General features: G+C 41.5%; 1 protein-coding gene across 7 annotated transcripts in view; it reads left to right on the forward strand.

The window, feature by feature from the left end:
* IFTAP (intraflagellar transport associated protein) overlaps positions 1–5,901 on the forward strand; it is a 58,702-nt gene extending 52,801 nt beyond the window's left edge. For all 7 annotated transcript variants that reach the window (XM_015250015.3, XM_015250014.3, XM_072969806.1 and 4 more), the window contains one exon: positions 5,658–5,901. In XM_015250015.3, coding sequence (XP_015105501.1) covers positions 5,658–5,822 — 165 coding nt within the window. In that variant the 3' untranslated portion in view covers positions 5,823–5,901. The remainder of the gene's footprint in view (positions 1–5,657) is intronic.
* The last annotated feature ends 12,704 nt before the right edge of the window (positions 5,902–18,605 follow it).

The raw sequence follows: 18,605 nt of genomic DNA on the forward strand, positions 1-18,605 counted from the left end.
GATGAAATGTATACTGGATGTCCTGTCTTCCTCTTAATTACCTAATAAGAATCCATAACTTCTTGAAAGGGACTGGACCAGTTTAATTTTTCCCTCTGATTTTATCACTGCTTTTATACATGCACATTTCCCCCTTACAGTTGAACATTTTCCAAGAACCTTCCACTTTCCCTTGGTGAATAACTTCTTGGTTTAGTTACTCTACCTTGATGAATTTTGGAAGTTTTGAACAGCTTTAGAGAATGAAAAGAATTCACATTAAGAAGGCGAAAAATTGTGAGTTCCTTCCATATCCCCTAAACTGTAGAAGAGATCATAGAAGAAACTTTCCTAGTGTTTTGATGGGAGATCTGTTTTTTCCAACTCATAATGGGGCTTAAAAATTTTTTTACCTATAAAGACAGTTTATTTACCACATTACTGGGCAAGATTAGCCTCCAGCTAAATGCTGCTCTTACTGATTTGAGCATTAGTTCTATTTCCTTTAATTAGCCGATGCGGTACTGTGAATGGAAATGGTTCCTCCTGTAACAGTGTCCCTCTCAGAATAAGTCACTCGAGCAATCTCAAGAAGACCAGCAGTTCTCTAATTGTGTATAAATGCTCTTCCCTGAGAGGCCACAAAAAGATTTCAATTAGATTTGAAATTAGACACCTGAAATCCACATATTTCTCTCAGCTCCTTAGGCAAAAATAACAAGTTAATAACTTAATTCACAGTTGTTTTCTGTTTAGTAGCAGGGGATTTGGTGTTCCATTGCACAAATTCTCCTCTTTGAAATAAATCAGGAGTTCAGTTTGTAATCTAAAAACCTTGGAGCCTTATAGCTTAGAACCCTAAAATGAACCTGACTGGAAAGAAGAGAATTCCAAAGTGGTCCACAGTAGCCAACAGCTGAAATGCATAAACAGAACGGCAGCTTTGCTGTATTTTAAAAGCTGTCATTTTGAAGATCATAGTGGTATCTTCTGAGCTACAGTGTACATCAGGGTTCACTTTGAGTTACATATGTGCCCCTGGGAAGACTCTCAATTCACTCGTGTGTGTCTCTATAAGGTTACTTAATTAAACTGCAAAAAAACAGTCAGAACGAGTGCTGAGTTCAGTGCTATGCATATAGGAGACATGCAATAAATACTGAATGAACAAGTAAATAATCCAAAAAACTCACTAGCTACTGGGAGTGATTTTCTGGTATAATAACATGATTAGGGTCGTTCTGTCTTTCTCCTCTATTGGTTCAGTCTCCTCAACGTGGAAACATGTTTAAGTCTCTCCCATCCTTAACAAAATGAAACAAAACTAAAGAAAAAACAACGTTCCCTTTACCTTGGATGTTTCTTGGCTAGTCTATTCTTTTTCCTTTCTTTTCATCTAGACTTCAGAAGCCATTAGACTCGACCTTACTCATGGGCTCTGCTTCCTTTCCCCTCATTCCTCATTCAAAATACTGTGAAACGTCCTTGGTCTAATCATCTGCATGAACATATTCAGAATAAACGTACCAAGTACCTTATAACTGCCAAATCCTCATGGACACTTTTCAGTCTTTATTTTCATGGCTCTGTCTACTGTGTTTTTCTCCATTGATTTTCCCTGATGCTCGTAGTCCACCGGTTCTCTCTTCCCTGCCCTCCTCTGATTCTTTGTGTGTTTCCCTGAGTGTTTCCCCTGCCTCCTGTGGGGGTTTTCCCTCCAAGCTCCCCTTACATGAGTTGATGTTCCTCAGGGTTCCATGCTAAACCTACGGCTCTTCCCACTTATGTACTTGGATCCATTTTCTACTACCTTTTGTGCCTTTTTCTCCAAATCTGTATCTCCAGCTCCAGACCTTTTTCTGAGCTTCAGGTTTGTGTATTCAATTGCCTGTTGACAATTCTATCTAGACTCCTTTAGGTACATTTAGATCAGCGTGGTAAAAACTGAGCCTGTCTCTACCTGCTTCCCTTCCGGCCTGCTTGCTCTTCCCGCCCTCTAGCCACATCCGTCATCACATACTGCCAGTTTTACTTTCTGATATTTTCAGATCTCTCCTCCCAGTACCCTGTTCTCCTTATCCCATGCCTGGCCTGCTTCTGCAGACTCCCGACTGGTCTTCTGACTCCAGATCTACCCTCTGTGCAGTCTTCAAAGTGACCTTCAAGATGTAACCCCCAAAAGGGCAGGATATCCTTCTGTTTTCTGCACACCTGTGTCCCAGGCACCTGTCTCATTGTAGTTGCTCAGTTAACGTTGGACTGAAGGAAGGAATTTATTTGAAATGTATCAATGACCAGGGATTTACCCTGCTTTCAAAACATCTTCAGTGACTTTTCATCATCTCGAAGATGAACAGCATGTAAGAGCTGTCACGATCTTTATCTTCGTCTCTGGCCAGTCTCTGCTGGCCACTTCATGCCCTGACAACACCGAATACTTGCAAATCCACGTATGTGAAATTCTGTGTCTTACTTCCTTGGCCTGCTCATGAGACCCACGTTTGTCAGCAAAGCCAGATTTTAATAGGAACATCTGGGGGAAGAGTGGAATATAACTGAATGACTGCAGAAGGCCATTCCTCTGACATTTTGACGCAGAGCTGTACTGGCTACCTTGCAGTACAGAGTGACAGTGATACTCCCAACTGGTTTTACAGTGTTCTGAATATCATATTTTGGCATTGCAAATATGAAAGAATTATTATTCTTGGTTTCTTGCTTTTGTATTTTGGCATTGCGTAAGGAATTACTCTAACAATAGCTGCTGTTAATAACTCAGTTTCTAACTGTAGAAATTTATATTTTTAAGTCTATTATAAATGAATAATTCTTGGGTTGGCATCATATATTTATTGGCTGGTTAAAAACTAATTCCTTGCTACTGTTTTGGCGAGCACCGAATGACTGATGAAGGAAATCACACTCCATACACAGAACTCAAATACGTGAAGAAGAACTTGCAGGAAAATAAAAAAGCTTCCAATTCAGGATAAGTATCTACATCTATAGTTGCGTAGTGTTGGCTATCATGGCCAGAAGTTGTGTTGAGACCTCGGGGAGGGGAAAGGAGTGAGGAGGTGATGGATTGGGCCGTATCTGGGAGAAAGAACTAACTTGACCACGGCAGTAAGCCCTCGTCAGAGAGTCCAGAAGTCCAGCATACAAGCCTGCCTCTGTCTGCGTTGCTGAAACCAGGTGGATGTTGAGTTGGGTGACGAGTGGGGAGGCAGGTACGATTTTCTGGCCGTGGCAATACTCAGCTGAGGGTAAGTTAAGCCTCAGTACTTTCTCCTCTCTGCTTCCATATCCCTTTCTGCATTCCTTTGTCAGGGAGCAGGGAGCGTGTTAATGAAATCACTCATTCACTTCTGTCTTCTCCCCGAAGTTATAAAACCTCATGGACACAGATAGTGGTTTCTTTCATCCTCATGTTCCTAGGATCTAACACACATGCAACCCTCAGTAAGTGTTTATGGAGTGAGCAAGTAGAGGGGAGGGAGGTGGGGACGTGAGGGCTGTCTGTGCTGTGTGAGGGGGTGTCAGGAGGATGGTGTGGTGTGGCTGGGATTTTAGCTCAGCTAAAGGACGTGTCTAGTTTGACACTGCTTTCCAGCCCCGGAGGAGCGTAGGTGAAGGCAAAGTGGCTGCATCTGTGAGAGTGGCTAGTAAGGCTGGGGCAGGCTTTGGGGACTTCCAGATGGGGTTCAAAGTCCTAGTACCATGGGTAGCCTGAAACTTGGGGGACCTGCGGATGGCAGGCCTTCAGCCAGGCGTGTAAGGGCAGCAAGGATCCCATCAGACGGAACGCACTGGTAGAGATGGGGCTCCTGTTAGAGTCAGCTGAGGGTGGGGTTGTGGCCAGCCGGCAAGCCTCAGCACTTCCTGCTGGAGAGAGTTGGAGACGGCAAGGATACTTGTGTTCAGGAAATGAACATATTGTGTCTTTGCGTCTGGGTTTCTTCACTGGAGCTGGTCTTAGCTATACTACCCCACTGTCACTTTGGCTGTGGCAATAGTAAATTTTATCTCAGGAAGTGACCAAAACAGACAGATCCATCATTCTGAAGACGGATTCGCTTCCTGTGTACGGCTGTTCTTTTAAAGATAGTCATATTATTATGTGCAGCCTTGAATGCATTTTTTATGAGAGGCTCTGGAGATTTTTTTTTAAGCTTATTTGGAAAAGATCTTTTCTCCCAAAGAGCTATGACTTGGCTTAGTGAAAACTTCAAGGTTAATTTTTGCTGGTGTTTCTTGTTGAGAAGGCAAAGCTTTATCTGAAGCAGATTCTCCTGGATTCACGTCTGGCTTCTCTCCCTTACTAACTGTGCAGCCTTGGCCAGGTACTTAACCTTTCAGAGCCTGCTAATGCCCACATGGTCCCCAGTCCTGGGGCTGGCATGTGGTGGGAACTCACTCAATGGCAGCTCCCATGACTACCTTTGTCAGGAGGGCACACAGACCCTTTCTAATTAAGAGGAAGTAAACGAGGTCTCTGAAATTTGGTCTCTTGCTGGTTTTACCAAGAAAGGATGATAGATGACTAGGTGTTTCCTATTATCACTGCATATCCAACTGCAAGATGCAACTTGCTAAACCAACAGGAGGTATCTGCTTCTCATGTTTTTGTGGGTTTTGTTTTTTTGTTTTTTGTTTTTTTTTTTCCACCTTTGATAACAGCACACAGTTTCTGAGCTAGATGCTCCATTTTCAAGAACATTACAAAAGCCATTCAATGAGATCATTTTACCATGCAAGAATATTTAAAGCTGATTATAGCTCGGGGCATTTTTTTTCATTCTTGCATAAGCCATAGTTTTCAATTATTTCAGCATCACCATACGTAATATAGAGCTACCTGAAGTGCTGGGTGATTTCATTGTATCACACACCATTTGCTTTTGGAGAGGCTTTTTAAGAGGTGATACAGTGAGATTTAAGGTGTTCTCTTCAGTTTATTGGAAAATATGCTTTTTAAAATCTTCCTTCTTTTAGGAAGTCTTTAAAAGTCACAGATTGTGAATAAATAGATACAAAATTACTACATCTCTTTGCAGCTACTCTGAGTAGCAGGTAAAGCCTGTAATATTTTTTAAATTCTTGGTAGGAAAAAGGGATCCTGGACTTTTAAATTTATGGTGCTACTATGTGTTTAAATTCCTACTGTTATTGGCCCAGGTATAATCTGAAGGAGTGCGTTCAGTATGGAGTATTTTTATCTTTGAAAATTATGTTTTATTGATACAAGTTTTGTTTTTTTTTTTTTTTTTTGGTAAGTGGTAAAAATGTCTTTAAGTTTGACCAAAATCTTAAGATATATTTTCTCACATTTGAATATAGCTCTTAGTTTTTCCATATGTCTATAGCCCTAAAAATACAAATGGTAAAAATGTAATGAATGTGTTCAAGAGAGACTTTCCGATTCTTGCTGTGGGCAGAATTATTTAATGATATTCATTCAGATGCAGGATGGTACAAATGGGGCATATTAAGAGGCTTAAATTAGGTCATATTGAATAACTGAATTTATTATTTTAATTAAAAACAGCTAAATCAGCTGAGAGGGCTGAAGTCTTTAAAAAATTTTTAATTAAATACTAATAGGAAGTTTGTGTTTTCAACTCCATCTTCCTTTACTGTGATTATACATGATTTTCCTCCTTTGTTGTCTTTTATAGATAATCAGAGATGAAGTTCAGCCCTTCTCACTTGATGAAGAGTTTGATTATGACGCTGTGGTGCTAACCCCCAAGTTCACTCCTGCAGAGATAGACGCCGTCAAAGAGCTTTCCAAGCAAAAGAGAAAGAGCACCAATCCAGACTTAGAGGAACCCTGTGACTGATCCACCAGCACATCTTTGTGTTTGTTTTTGTTTTGTTCTTATTCAAGCAACATTAGAATAAAAGATAAGCCTACTGTAATCCCCTTTGTGGAAATTCAGGTGTGCACTGATTTATCAGTTATTTGTCGGTAGGGAGATGCAACCAACAAGACCAAAGGGATCTCTGCCCTTACAGAGCTCTCTTCTGTCACGTGGCTGCATCCCATGGCTCGTGTGGCGGGGAAGAGATGGAGGTGGCAGATGGCGACAGGACGCAACACCTGCAGAAGGGTCCATTTGATGAGAGCACTGCAACTGGGTAACATTGGGTATTGTAACAAAGATTGGAAGCATTGCCCTACCCCCTTGAGAGGGAAGGACGATTGAACATGCAGAGGCCAGAGAATTGATTATGTGGGCAGGTCACTGGTCCCAGCCCTCCAGAGATGGTAGTATGAATGAGAGTGCTGAGAGGATGGGCTTCTAGGATTGACGGGGAAGTGCTTCTTCCTCATCTCTTAGTACGTTCTGACCAGTTTGTATTCTTTTTGTTTTCCAAACACTCCACTTTGTTTCCACCTTAGAGCCTTTGCTCTTGTTCTTCTTTCTGCCTGGCCTTCCCTGGTCTTGGTGTGGCGGGGTCCTCCTCATTACTCAGGTCCCTGTGAAATGTGTCTCCCCAGAGTCTCTCTCTGACGACGCCATCTACTCTCATTTTCACAACGTCCACCTCATCCCTGTGCATCCATCACCCTACCTTGTCTTGGGTCCTATCTGACTCCCATGAGATCATAAACTGCAAGAGGGCACAGACCTCCTCTGCCTTCTCATTGCTGTGGCCCCAACACTTGAAAAGGGCCTGCCATAAAGTAGATGTTCAATAAATATTCATGTAATGAATCAAACCTAAAGTGCAAGCTTATTAGTTTGAAAGAACCCAAGCCCATTTCATCAATTCCGTCTGGTTAGACCGATATCGACCACTTTGCATTTAAGGCATAGACAAGTTCTTACTTCCTAATTGCATGATAATCCGGTGGTCAGTGCAAATTTGGGAAGCCTCACTTGACTGGCTAGCACTGCTCCATTTAACCTGTTTCCTCTTTTCCTCGCCCTAACCCCATGGAGAATTGAGAGAATCTTAGTTCACATGGGAACTTGACCCACTTGTCAACTGCTGTTTTGAAACTTTGTTATGACTTCTTACATCAAAACCCTATTAGGAGTCATTCGTGTGATACAGTACTGACATCACCAACATTCTGCATTAAATAGTGTGGGTTGATGACTAAATGAAAACTGGAAAGGGAAAAGAAAACAAGATTTAACGAGTGAGGTAGGGAGAAGAAAAATTCCATTTTGGTGATAAAGCAGAATCCTTTATCCATTCATTCAGAAGGGCTAATGCTCATGAGTCGTCAAATTTTAGAGGCAGCCTTGAAGCCTAATTCTCCCGTTTTCCTTACATTTTTATCTATTCTGAGTGCAGTGTAAGCTACAAGAAGATTTTAAACAGGAGGGACGTGACCTGATTTACATTTGTGGGGAGATAGGTGGTAAAGGGGCTGGGCTGGGAGGAAGTAACACTGGGGGAGTGTGCTGGGCTGGATTGTAAAAGGGCTTTTTTTTTATTGTTTTCTCTCTGGAAGTTTATACGATTTTGTTATCCCAGTATTCTGAAAATTTACGATGATCTGTGTTGACACAGGTCGATTTTCATCTTTCGTGCTATGCACTCAGTATCCTTTTAGTCTGGAAAGCTGCCTCCTTAGTTCTGGGAAATTGTCTTGAATTCTTTTTTTTGATGATTTTCTTACTTTCATTTCTTCCTAGAATGTCCACTTTTCAGATGTTGAACTTCTTAGTTAGCTACTCTAATGCTTTCGTCCTCTCTTCCTTGTTTTTTTCTTTTTGCTCTGTTTTCTGAGATTTTTCTCAACTTTATCTTCCCCATTTTTAAATTGCAATGTGTATATTACTTTCTTTTTTGAATTTTATATTATTCTTATATCCACTAATTAGTAAAGGCATTACCATGAGATGAAAAAGTAAGGGCAAACATCGAGAAACCACATCCAGAGCGATCAGGGCAGCATGCAGAGTTGCGTCAGAACTAGACCAGCAGAATTGTGAAGGAAGAGATGGTGTCTCATCCTTGATAAGGCTGAACGAGGTGCCTCTGATGGGAAGCACTTGTGTTTATTACGCTGAATGAATGAGCAATAGGCAATGGAGGTGTCAGGAGGGCCTTGGATATTCCTAACATGTTGCAGAAAGCCTCAGGTGTGACCAGGTGGAGGCTAGGTGAGTTCTAGGTCCCTGACAGTGAAAGAGGGGAGAGATGCCTTAGGGTGCTGTGTTGCTTTTGATATATACAAGGCATTCATGTGTTAGGTACTCCATCCTCTAAAAGTGGCTTCTTTTTCTCTTCCTGATAATCCTATTTTTGTTTATGGCACCACACTGGTTGCCAGTCTGTTATTTTTTGCCTCTGCACTGCCTTTTGGTTCCAGTCCCTCCTCTGTACACCACTTGCCATGATTCAAGCCTTCAATTTTCCTTATTTCTCCCTGGAAGCCTTTCTACTTTCCAAATAGTCTCTAAATGCCTCTATTCTTCCAGTTCTAGCTTGTTGTACACGTTGCTTTCACAGTAATCTTCATGTTGCTGTCTTGTTTCAAAACTACCGCTAGCAGCTCATTGTCTACTGAATTATTAAAAACGTCTCGATTTGCCATTCAAGGCCCTGTTCCCACATACCCCCACGATACAGATAAAACTGACTATGAGTGGCTCCCGAACGTTGTCTTCCACCTTCATGCTTTTCTTTTTATTGTTCTTTCTTTCTGGATGGCCACCCTCCATTTCTGCCCAGCGAATTTCTGCTCATCCTGTAAGATGTGCTCCAGGGGTCACCTCCTTCATAAAACCTTTCTGCTTCTCCCAACCAGGTGTAATTTCATCTTTCCCAGAACCTTAACATCATTTTGTAACACTGTTGGTACTTGTCACATTCTGCCTCATATTATTTGTGCACACGTTTCCCGCCAACTCTGAGGGCAAGCATCAAATCTCATTTATTCTTGCATCGTTAGTAAGCACTGTCTCTTGCATATTATGGTCCTCATCACTGGCTTCATTTAACTGACAAAAATCCAGGATGAGTGCCACAAAAATGGATCGCAATAAGATTTATTCATTTGACTGTTTATCTACTGTATGGTGTCTGTTATATTTTGTTATGGAAACAAATAGTTAATGTCATAATCTGTTAACCCATTGAATTTATGGTAAAGAAATGAATGCAAAATGTTTGCACATGCTGCACCTGAGTGTTGATTTATTGACCGAACAGTCAGAAAAAGTAATTCCATCTGGTATGAAAGTGGGAGGGAAAAAAGACCCAATAATATGATTCTAATGTAAGTAAATTTTGCATGAAGGAATACAGGAAGACATTTTAGTACCAAAATAGTGGCCCATCGGTAATAAAGGTTATGGTATATGATATATAATTATAATAATTTTCACATCTATAAAAACAGGCAGTCTTTTAAAGAGTTTTTTGTTGTTGTTGGTTCCACTTCAGACAGTAGCAGATTATCTCCATTGTGTGCACTTAGAATATTGACATCCCTGTTAAGATTAAAAAAGTAAATCCAATAACTCTCCAAATTGTGTTAATATTGGCTATATTCTCAGTAGAAATAAGCATCAATTTTAGTTTAGATTGAAAAGTATTTTCAAAGGATGGCTTCTGTGCAAGTGGCGGTAATGGCGCTTGAAGTAATTAGAGTGTTTAACTACTAGGCAGAAAAAAACACTAATTATTCTCATCTTGTTCCCCTCCGCCCCCCCGACAAGGATGGGAAAAACCTGGAAAGTATTTGAATCATAGACATATTGGGGCATTAAATAAAAACAAAAACATGGTATCAGATTTCTTTGCAAAAATGATCCCCTAAATCTTTTGTGTTTACGAAGGTCGGTGTCTTGAACTTATAGAGGAAGACTTAAAGGTCAGTTAATTCCTGAAGAGACTTTAGTTTCTGGAGAATAGTTTCTGCTGTTCTTTAAATGCTTTGGTTATAGTATTGTCCTGTTATTGACCCCAATGACTTATGGTGACTCAGTGTTTTATATCTCTCTCTGTATATGCATGATATGTATTTTCATATATATATTTATATTATTTTGCAGTGAATCCAACTTATTTTCAAATGTGACTAAAATCCACAGATTAGTTTGTCTGTGTTGCCTTTTTGTTTTGCTGAAATTTAGTTTGCTAACCTTTGTCTGGGGAAAAAAAATGCAGCATTTTTCTTTCTTCATCTCTCTTCCTTTTTATTGTTCTGTCCCATGGGCTTTGCCTATAGCATCTGTTTCTGCTCCCCCCAATGCACTGAGTGTAAGTGTAACAGAGGGAGGTACGTGTTGGTGGCTGTTTGGGGTTTGAACAACTGAACACCTGGCTGCTAGTGTGCAGGTGCACAGAACTATGCAGAAGGAGTTTCATTTAAAACAAAAAGAATATTTGCAAGTTGCAGATGAGGGCTTGGGTGTTGGACTTGAGATGCTTCTGTGTCCAAAACAGTAAGGACACGTGGGTCCCTTACATGCCGGGGACTGTGAAAGTGCTGGTCATAGTATTTCTGGAAAATTTCTTCACTTACATAATGAATGGCTTCTGTATTTGTCAGCCTAAATGAGTCTGTTAAATTCTATTCAGTTATTGTCCTCAATTTGCAAGGATCAGAGAAGGTTTTACACAGATGGTACCCACAGTGATCACTTCTCATTGTAATGACATTAACCTCTAATATGTTACGTATCAAATACACAATCATCCAATGCCATCGCCAGAGTTTAGAATGAGAAATGAGATACAGTTTGCAAAAAATGTGCTCTAATGTTCATTTCCCCCCAATTTGGCAGTCACTACATTTGAAGTAGCAATTTATCAAAAGAGAAATTATTAAGAAAATACTGTGTCAATTGCGTGTTTACTACACATTCACCATCATATTTGGTGAGATGGAGGAGAAAGAGTGGCTAAATATTTTATAACATCACAGCAAGGCCATTTGACACAGGAAAGGGACGTCAATGCAATATCCTGGGAACCCAGTGGTGACTAGTACTACACCAGCTGGACTCATTGCTTCAGATAAATCATTGACATTTTACAGCTAAGAGAGGTGAACAGACCTTACTTTCTAGGAGCTCCATGTTCTTTTGGGGAGAGATGGCTCACCTCCATTATGTGGCGTCAATGGCAACTACCCGTATCTGTATGCGCTCCCCTGCCTGTCCTGCTCCCCCTATCAGGCACTACACCACAGCTGGCACGTGCACATCTTGCGGTGGTGAGGGGTTGACATCAAAAGTGAAGAAACCCTTGAAACCCATCCCTCTCAGCCCACAAGAGCAGCTTCTCACCACCACAGCGATGAAAGCCGTAGATAAGAGGGGCATTCCCACCACTGTGCTCTCTTGTGGGCAGCTGGCAGTTAACACAGGTGGGTGTAAGGCGCTGCCTGTCTTTTGAAGGTTGTCTGTTGAAGTGGCACACCACTTCTCTGGGATCAGTGCCCTGCTTTGGCTCAGGAGCTGCTCTGAGAAGTAACCAGGTGGTGCATGTCTGCCCAGCTTTTCAGAAAATCAGAGGGTCCAAAGACCCATGATTGTTCAGAGACCATCAGGCAAGGTGGTCAGCCTTTGCAACAAGTGGCCGTTGGAGGGGCCACCTTGATGCTCATGGTTTCGGAGGTCAAATTAGATCTCAACCACCTGCTCCCATCAGTTAGAGAGGAGGGAGTCTGGGTCTGTTCCACCCGGGGTGTGCCCAGCGCAAGGGCAGCAGAAGAGAAACAAGCATTAAATGAGTCATTCACCAAGCAAACATCATTTTGTTTAAATTACACTGTGCTATTTTATCTTGACCCACAACCAAAGGGAACTCATTGTAATACATTATCACACACAAGATAGTTGGCTCATTAATAAAACCCTAGGAAGGAGACAGGGGTAAACAATGAAAACTCCCACACATTAGCACCATAAAGTACTACAATATTTTTCCTTCTTTTCATCAAAATCTTCCATGTAATTAAATTCCAAGTGAGTCAGCAAACAAATCCCTCAGCTTCTTTTATTGTACTTTTTTTTTTAAAGGGAATTCATTATTTTTCATACCAAGTAGCAACTAAGCACAAACTCCTGGATGGTGCTGAAAGTTTCCTACGGAAAACAAATTTTTATTGAGTGCTTATGACGCAAGGCACCGGTGAGCCAGAGGTACAGCAGTGAAGACCGAACACATCTTGCTGGTAGGTGCTGTGATGGACACCAATCTGGATGAAGTGAAAGAGAGCGTTGGGGTGGAAGGGAAAACCTCATCGAGGAGCTTACAGGCGAGCTGAGACTGTCATGACAAGATGGAGCCAGGCTTGCAGTGACCGGGAGGAAGTGTGTTCCTGGTTGAGTCAATAGCTCCAGTGGGAAGAAGCTTGGTGACCAGAGGGAAAATAAGGGAAGCCCGTGTGGCCGGAGTGTAAGGAGGGAAAGCAAAGGTCGCTGGAGATGAGTCAGGAAGGAAGGGGGATCCAGAGACCGTAGGATGTTATAGGTCATGGCAGGGAATTGGGTTCTAATCTCAGTGTTATGGGAAGCCATCGGGTTGTTTTTCTTCAATTCTCTGATGTGCTTTGTATTTTCATAGATCAACTCTGCTTGACAGGGTTGAGACGGGGTCAAGAGGAGACGCCGGGTGGCCGGCTACGCAGCTGGAATTGCAGTCATCCAGGTGGGAGGTGATGGGGGCCTGGGTGTCAATGGTGGAGGTGGAGAGACGTGGATGGTTTCAGGACTTGCTCTGGAGATGGAGCTGATGGCGTTCCGTAAGGGGTTAGATACGGGCAAGGTGAGTTGATAAGAGTTGAGGCTGACTCCTAAGTTTTCACTTCACAGTCTTCTCTTCCACCCTCTGAGGGTAAAGCTGTATAGAGAAAAACATGTGGACAGGCTGTTGAGATGTGTGTGGAACTTCCTAACATAATATGATAATGTAGGAATTTTCATTCTTTATTAAATACATCTTCTCTGATTTATGACACTTCTCAAGCCGCGTGCTGTCTTCCCCCTTTTCAAGTTAAGACCTATGGATCATTTAATAATACTATCACTTTGCAATAGGCCAGCCTCCTTCTCATTCATCTCAGCATCTGAAAGAGGTTTTAAGCCAGTCATCCAAATAGTGGTGGTGCTCACAGCACCTATCACAGACATAGAAATCGCCTAATAAATGTCTGGAATTGAAAAGGGATTTAGGGCCATGGCGCTCCGTGTGGTCTGCAGTCCTGTGTGGTTCTGTGAATTGTCTGTGACAGGTCCACGGTAAGATAAGTTTGGAAATAGAGAATAAACATGTAGAGACTTACAGCAAATTGAAATTGCTGTGACATCCAAGTAGCATTTCATTTTTCCAGTAGTTTACTTTTATTCTATTTTATAAAACATCCATTTAAGATGGACTGGAAATTAAACTGACAAAAACAAAAAAAAAAAAGACCTATTGGTTTTCCACCCCCAAACAGTTTAAGAAGCACTGATTAGGACAACAGACTATGTCATTGCCTTTCCAAGTGAGGGAAGTGGATGTGGTCACATCACATGGCAGGTCAGGTACTGGAGGGGAACAGAGCTGGTTCTTGCTCTTTCCTGCTTGGCTTGTTCCAATCACAAGTGGGTTCTGGGGTGTCCAGGGCTCTCCTGATGTGTGTAACCTCTGTGGGGATCTGAAAAGCTGAGACGAGAAGCCAGTGGAGGAATTCCAGGAATGTACATGGTGGAGAAGATGAAACCGGTTGGATAAGTGATTGAAAACCCATGTGTAGAGAGGACCAATTTGATCTATTTCTCCTCTAGAAGCCACTCCTAAGGGGTGACTTGAAATTGGTTTTGCATTTCAGAAAGCCATAAAATTTGGAGTTGGAAGGCACTTCCTGAGACTGTTTGGTTCCATTCCCTCGTTTTCAGATGAAGTAACTCATATCCTAAGGATAGCTTCCGAGAGGGAAAATTCTCGTCGGGCCCAGACGCCAAGGGTAAAGGGCGCTGGCTGATCCTGTCCACCAAAAACCAAGCCAGGAATGGTGGGCAGCTTTGCATGAGGCTCATTTTTCAGTGTGGTGATTTTGATCAGCTTTCTTCACAAACCCACATCTCTGTGAAACTGGAGCTTGGAAACCTGTTTTTAGCCCCTTGCTTTGACATGAACCGAAGATCCGTTGAGCTGTGAAGTTGGCCTGGAAAAATACCATGGCATGCTTCCTCAGTCTGCACATCTGTGGTTGGAAATATTTGCCAAGAAAACTTCACGAGGTGCCTTTCCCGAGGAAACCAAGCAACGTGCGTGATTTGTCAGCGCCCACTCCTTATCCATTTCCAATAGAATTTTACGAGCCTTTACTTGTTTTGCTGAGGGTCGTCAGGGCGCAGTGGGGAAGAGGATGAGTTCTGGGGTCAGGAGGACCAGGGTTTGAGTTCAGCAAGTCTTAGCTGGGTGATAGTATGGATAGTGGACCTTCTGTTGGGTTGATTTGCTCTTCTTCACATGGGGTGATATTATTTACTTTGCAGTGTTGTGAGGTTGAAAAGGGATGATACGAGTAAGCACTTAGCAGGGTGCCAAGTCACCAAATAATGACTCCATTGTGAGTTGTTGTAGGCAGATGTTGTATCTGGTGAGGGGAGGGGGTAAAGAATGCAGAGCATCAGGTGGTGAGCTAGGCTGCCCAGTCAAGTCCAGTGTGAGGACGATTGGTTACTCCAATGTGACAACAGACACCAAATCTCCAGAGCTTACTAGATACTGAATGTGGAAGGGGGACCCTAGACAGGAGCTGTTGGTCTGCAAATGCCTTCATCTGCTGGGTGGGCTTCCTCCCAAGCAGGGATTAGAAGTGATGGCAACGCATCTCGGAAATCTGAGAGTGAGCCCGAACTCCCAGGCATGGGTCTCCATCCCAGGGGCTCATTTGTGGGAAAGTAGGATGTGGGTGTGTCTGTGAAAGTCGATCACAGCAGAGGACACTGAGCCAAGTAGAAATGTTAAATGCAAGCAGGTGAGGATGATGGAGATGTGGCTTAGAAATCGAGACAGAGGCCAGGCCATTTACTGACAAAAAGGAAGCTGGGTCTCCAAGGAGGACAGATATCTATGGCCAGGATTTGAATGTGGTGGGAGGCTCTTGATTTTTTACCCTCATGTCCCAGAAGACAATGTTTCGTCAAGTAGCACTCAATAAGCACGCCAGCCTTCACCAGCATGCATGGTTTGGGGCAAATTTTTCAGCCTCTCCGTGTCTCATTTTCTTAAGGCATAAATTGAGCTCATTCTTGTCTTGCTGGCTTGTTGTGAGGACCAGAGAAAATACACATCAAGTGTCTAGCCCGGTGCCTGGTATGTGCCAGATGGTTGAAATAGTACCTGCAACTTTTACAGTGCCTGTTCTGGTTCCTACGGGATACAAAGGCCCTAGAAGTTGAGTGGTCTGGAAAGATGTGCGCATGACAGTCCTTTCAAAGCCCCAGGAAAGAAAATGGTTTACTTAGACCAACCTTTCCAGAGGTGAGTTCCTTAGACTATCAAGGCCTTGAGATGCTCTGTAATAAAAAGCTTCTATGATCAAATGTTGAAAATATCTCCTTTCCCCATCCCGTCCCTCCCCACTTTTCTTCTCCCTTTCCTGCCTCCTGGAATACCCCTAAGATTTGGGGGGTTTTGACTAAGGAACACTAAGACCTACATTGAATGGCTGAATAATCCAACACAGGGACTCATCTAATAACATCCCTACAGTTTTCCATCATCAGTTATTTAAATGGAAAAAAATTGTCTAGACAAGAATGTCCAGTCTGATTCTTGGTTAATACATCTGAAAAATAGCTTTCTCTTTGGTGGATTAGTGTGACTCTGATTGGATTTTCTGGAGCAATGTTTCTCAAACACTAATGCACATGCACATCTCCCAGGGAACTTGTTAAAATATGGATTATGGACCAATAGTTCTGGGTTGGGGCCTGAAATGATTCTAACAAGCTCCTTGGTGATGCTTGTTGGAAAAGCAGAGTCTCAGGCCTCACCCTAGATTTACTGATGATTATTTCACAGTATTTCCAGGTGATTCATATGCACATAAAAGTTTGAGAAGCATAGGCTTCTCAGAGTTTCTCAAATCTTAGCTCTATCGACATTCTGGGCTGACGGTTCTCTATTGAGGGGCTGTTCTGTGCACTGTAGGATGCTTACATCATCTTTGGCTTCTGCCCACTAGACACCAGGAGCACTCCCCTTCCAATCATGACAAGCAAACATTTCTCCAGGAATTGATGTACGTGCTCTGGTGGGCAAAACTTACCCCAGTTGAGAGCTGCTGGTGTAGATCCATCAAGTTATCTCATATTTCTGTTCCTGGGCCATTTGGAGATTTTTTTCATTCTTCCTGTTAAGTGCCTCATTCTTTTGGTTTAAAAAATTTTTTTTATTGAGGTGTAATTGACATATAACATTATATTAGTTTCAAGAGTACAGTATAATAATTTAATATTTTAATCTTCTGTGAAATAATCACCACACGTTAACCTCCATCACCATATACCGCTAGGATTTTCTGTGTGTGTGTGTGATGAGAACTTTTAAGATCTACTGTCTTAGCAACTTTCAGATTTACAATACAGTATTGTTAACTATAGTCACCATGCTGCACATTACATCCTCAGGACTTATTTATTCTATAACTGGAAGTTTGTATTTTTTGACCCATTTGGAGAGGTTTATTTTTCATTTTCATTTTCATTTTTTAATTGAAGTATAATCAGTTTATAATGTTGTGTCAATTTTTGGTGCACAGCATGTTTCAGTCATACATTTACATACTATACATTCATTTTCAGATTTCGTTTTTGTTATAGATTACTACAAAACATTGAATATAGTTCCCTGTGTTATACAGTAGGACTTTGTTGTTTATCTATTTTATATATAGTAGTTAGAATCTGAAAATCTTGAACTCCCAATTTATCCCTTCCCACTCCCTTTCCCCCTGGTAACCATAAGTTTGTTTTCAATGTCTGAGTCTGTTTCTGTTTTGTAAATATGTTCATTTGTGCCTTTTAAAAAAAGATTCCACATATATGTGATATCATATGGTATTTTTCTTTCTCTTTCTGTGTTACTTCACTTAGAATGATGATCTCCAGGTCCATCCATGTTGTAGAAAATGGCATTTCATTCTTTTTGATGGCTGGGTGGTATTCCATTATGTAAATATACCACAACTTCTTTATCCAGTCATCTGCCAATGGACATTTAGGTTGTTTCCGTGTCTTGGCTATTGTATACAGTGCTGCTATGAACATTGGGGTGCATGTATCTTTTCAAATTAGAGTTCCTTCCAGATGTATACCCAGGAGTGGGATTGCTGGATCATATGGTAAGTCTATTTTTAGTATTTTAAGCAATCTCATTTGGAGAGACTTTAAATGAGATAACTAAGTGATATTCTCACTTAAGATAATAATCAAGTTGCCCATCCAGAGTTCCTAAAGCTGTTCCACATCAGAATCACCTAGGGGAAGATTTGCAGATTCCAACTCACTAGGAACCTATGTGTATATATATATGTATATGTATATGTGTATATATATTTTTTTTACATAAAGGCAATAGTGTAGACCTAGATAACACTTAATTTGTGCCAGGCACTATTCTAGAAGCTTTACATACATTAACTCATTTAATCCTTATAAAACCCTGTGCAGGTGGGTACAGGAATTATCTCTAGGGTACAAATGAGGAAATCAAACCACAGAGTAACTTCTTCAGTTCACAGAGCTCATATTAGAAACTGATGGGGTGGCAGTGGTGGTGGTGGTGGTGGAGGGAATGTCTGTCTACAGAGAAGCACTTGGGAAAAGCGTCCCAAGTGCTGGTGGCTCTGAGGATGGCAGGGAGGGGGGGTCTGTCCAGCCCGACTCTCACCGCCTGGATAGTTACCCATTTCAGCACTTGACATTTTCAGAGTTATTTCCTTATGATGAGATGACTGTGTTCTTTTTTTTTTCTAGGCATAGTAATAGAGTTTGTAATTTAGGGCTTTTGGGGCACCTATTTCCCCCAGAAATCTGATAGTACCAGTTGACTTCTCCTGCCCTTCTATTACCTATTACCTCTCCTCTGCCCCTCTAAAGTGCTTAGCTTTTCTCAAACATTCATATCTTGACGTTCCAAATAAAATGAAGGAAATGGAAATGATATGTATGTCCTAGTGATGCTTTATGAATGAAGAAATGGATATTTTAAAAGTCTAGAATTTAGATGATTAACATTAGTGTTACTGACACATTTAGTATATTACAGATAATTTTTATTTATTTATTTTCACCTCACCTGCTATAGAATGATGGTATTCAAGCTGTGATTAATTACAGTGGTGAGAGCTGAATTGTGGGCCACATAAAAACCAGATGAAATTTTAAAAAGCCTTAATGTAAAGCCCTTCTCTTAGATGCAGCCATCCAGGGGACACATGTTTCTAGAGGTATTTCCTGGAGTTATTTCTACAAATAAAGCAGTTTTTAAAATTAGAGCTAGCACAAATTAGCATTTACTTTATTTCAGGCACTATTATAACTTCTTTAAACATATGAACTCATTCAGTCTCTCCAACAACCCTATGGATAGGTACTACTATTACTAGCAGCTCATAGAGGAGACAGTTGAAGCACAGAGAATTTGTGTAA

This window comes from Vicugna pacos, chromosome 10 (genome assembly GCF_048564905.1).
Source record: "Vicugna pacos chromosome 10, VicPac4, whole genome shotgun sequence".
Classification (NCBI taxonomy): domain Eukaryota; kingdom Metazoa; phylum Chordata; class Mammalia; order Artiodactyla; family Camelidae; genus Vicugna; species Vicugna pacos.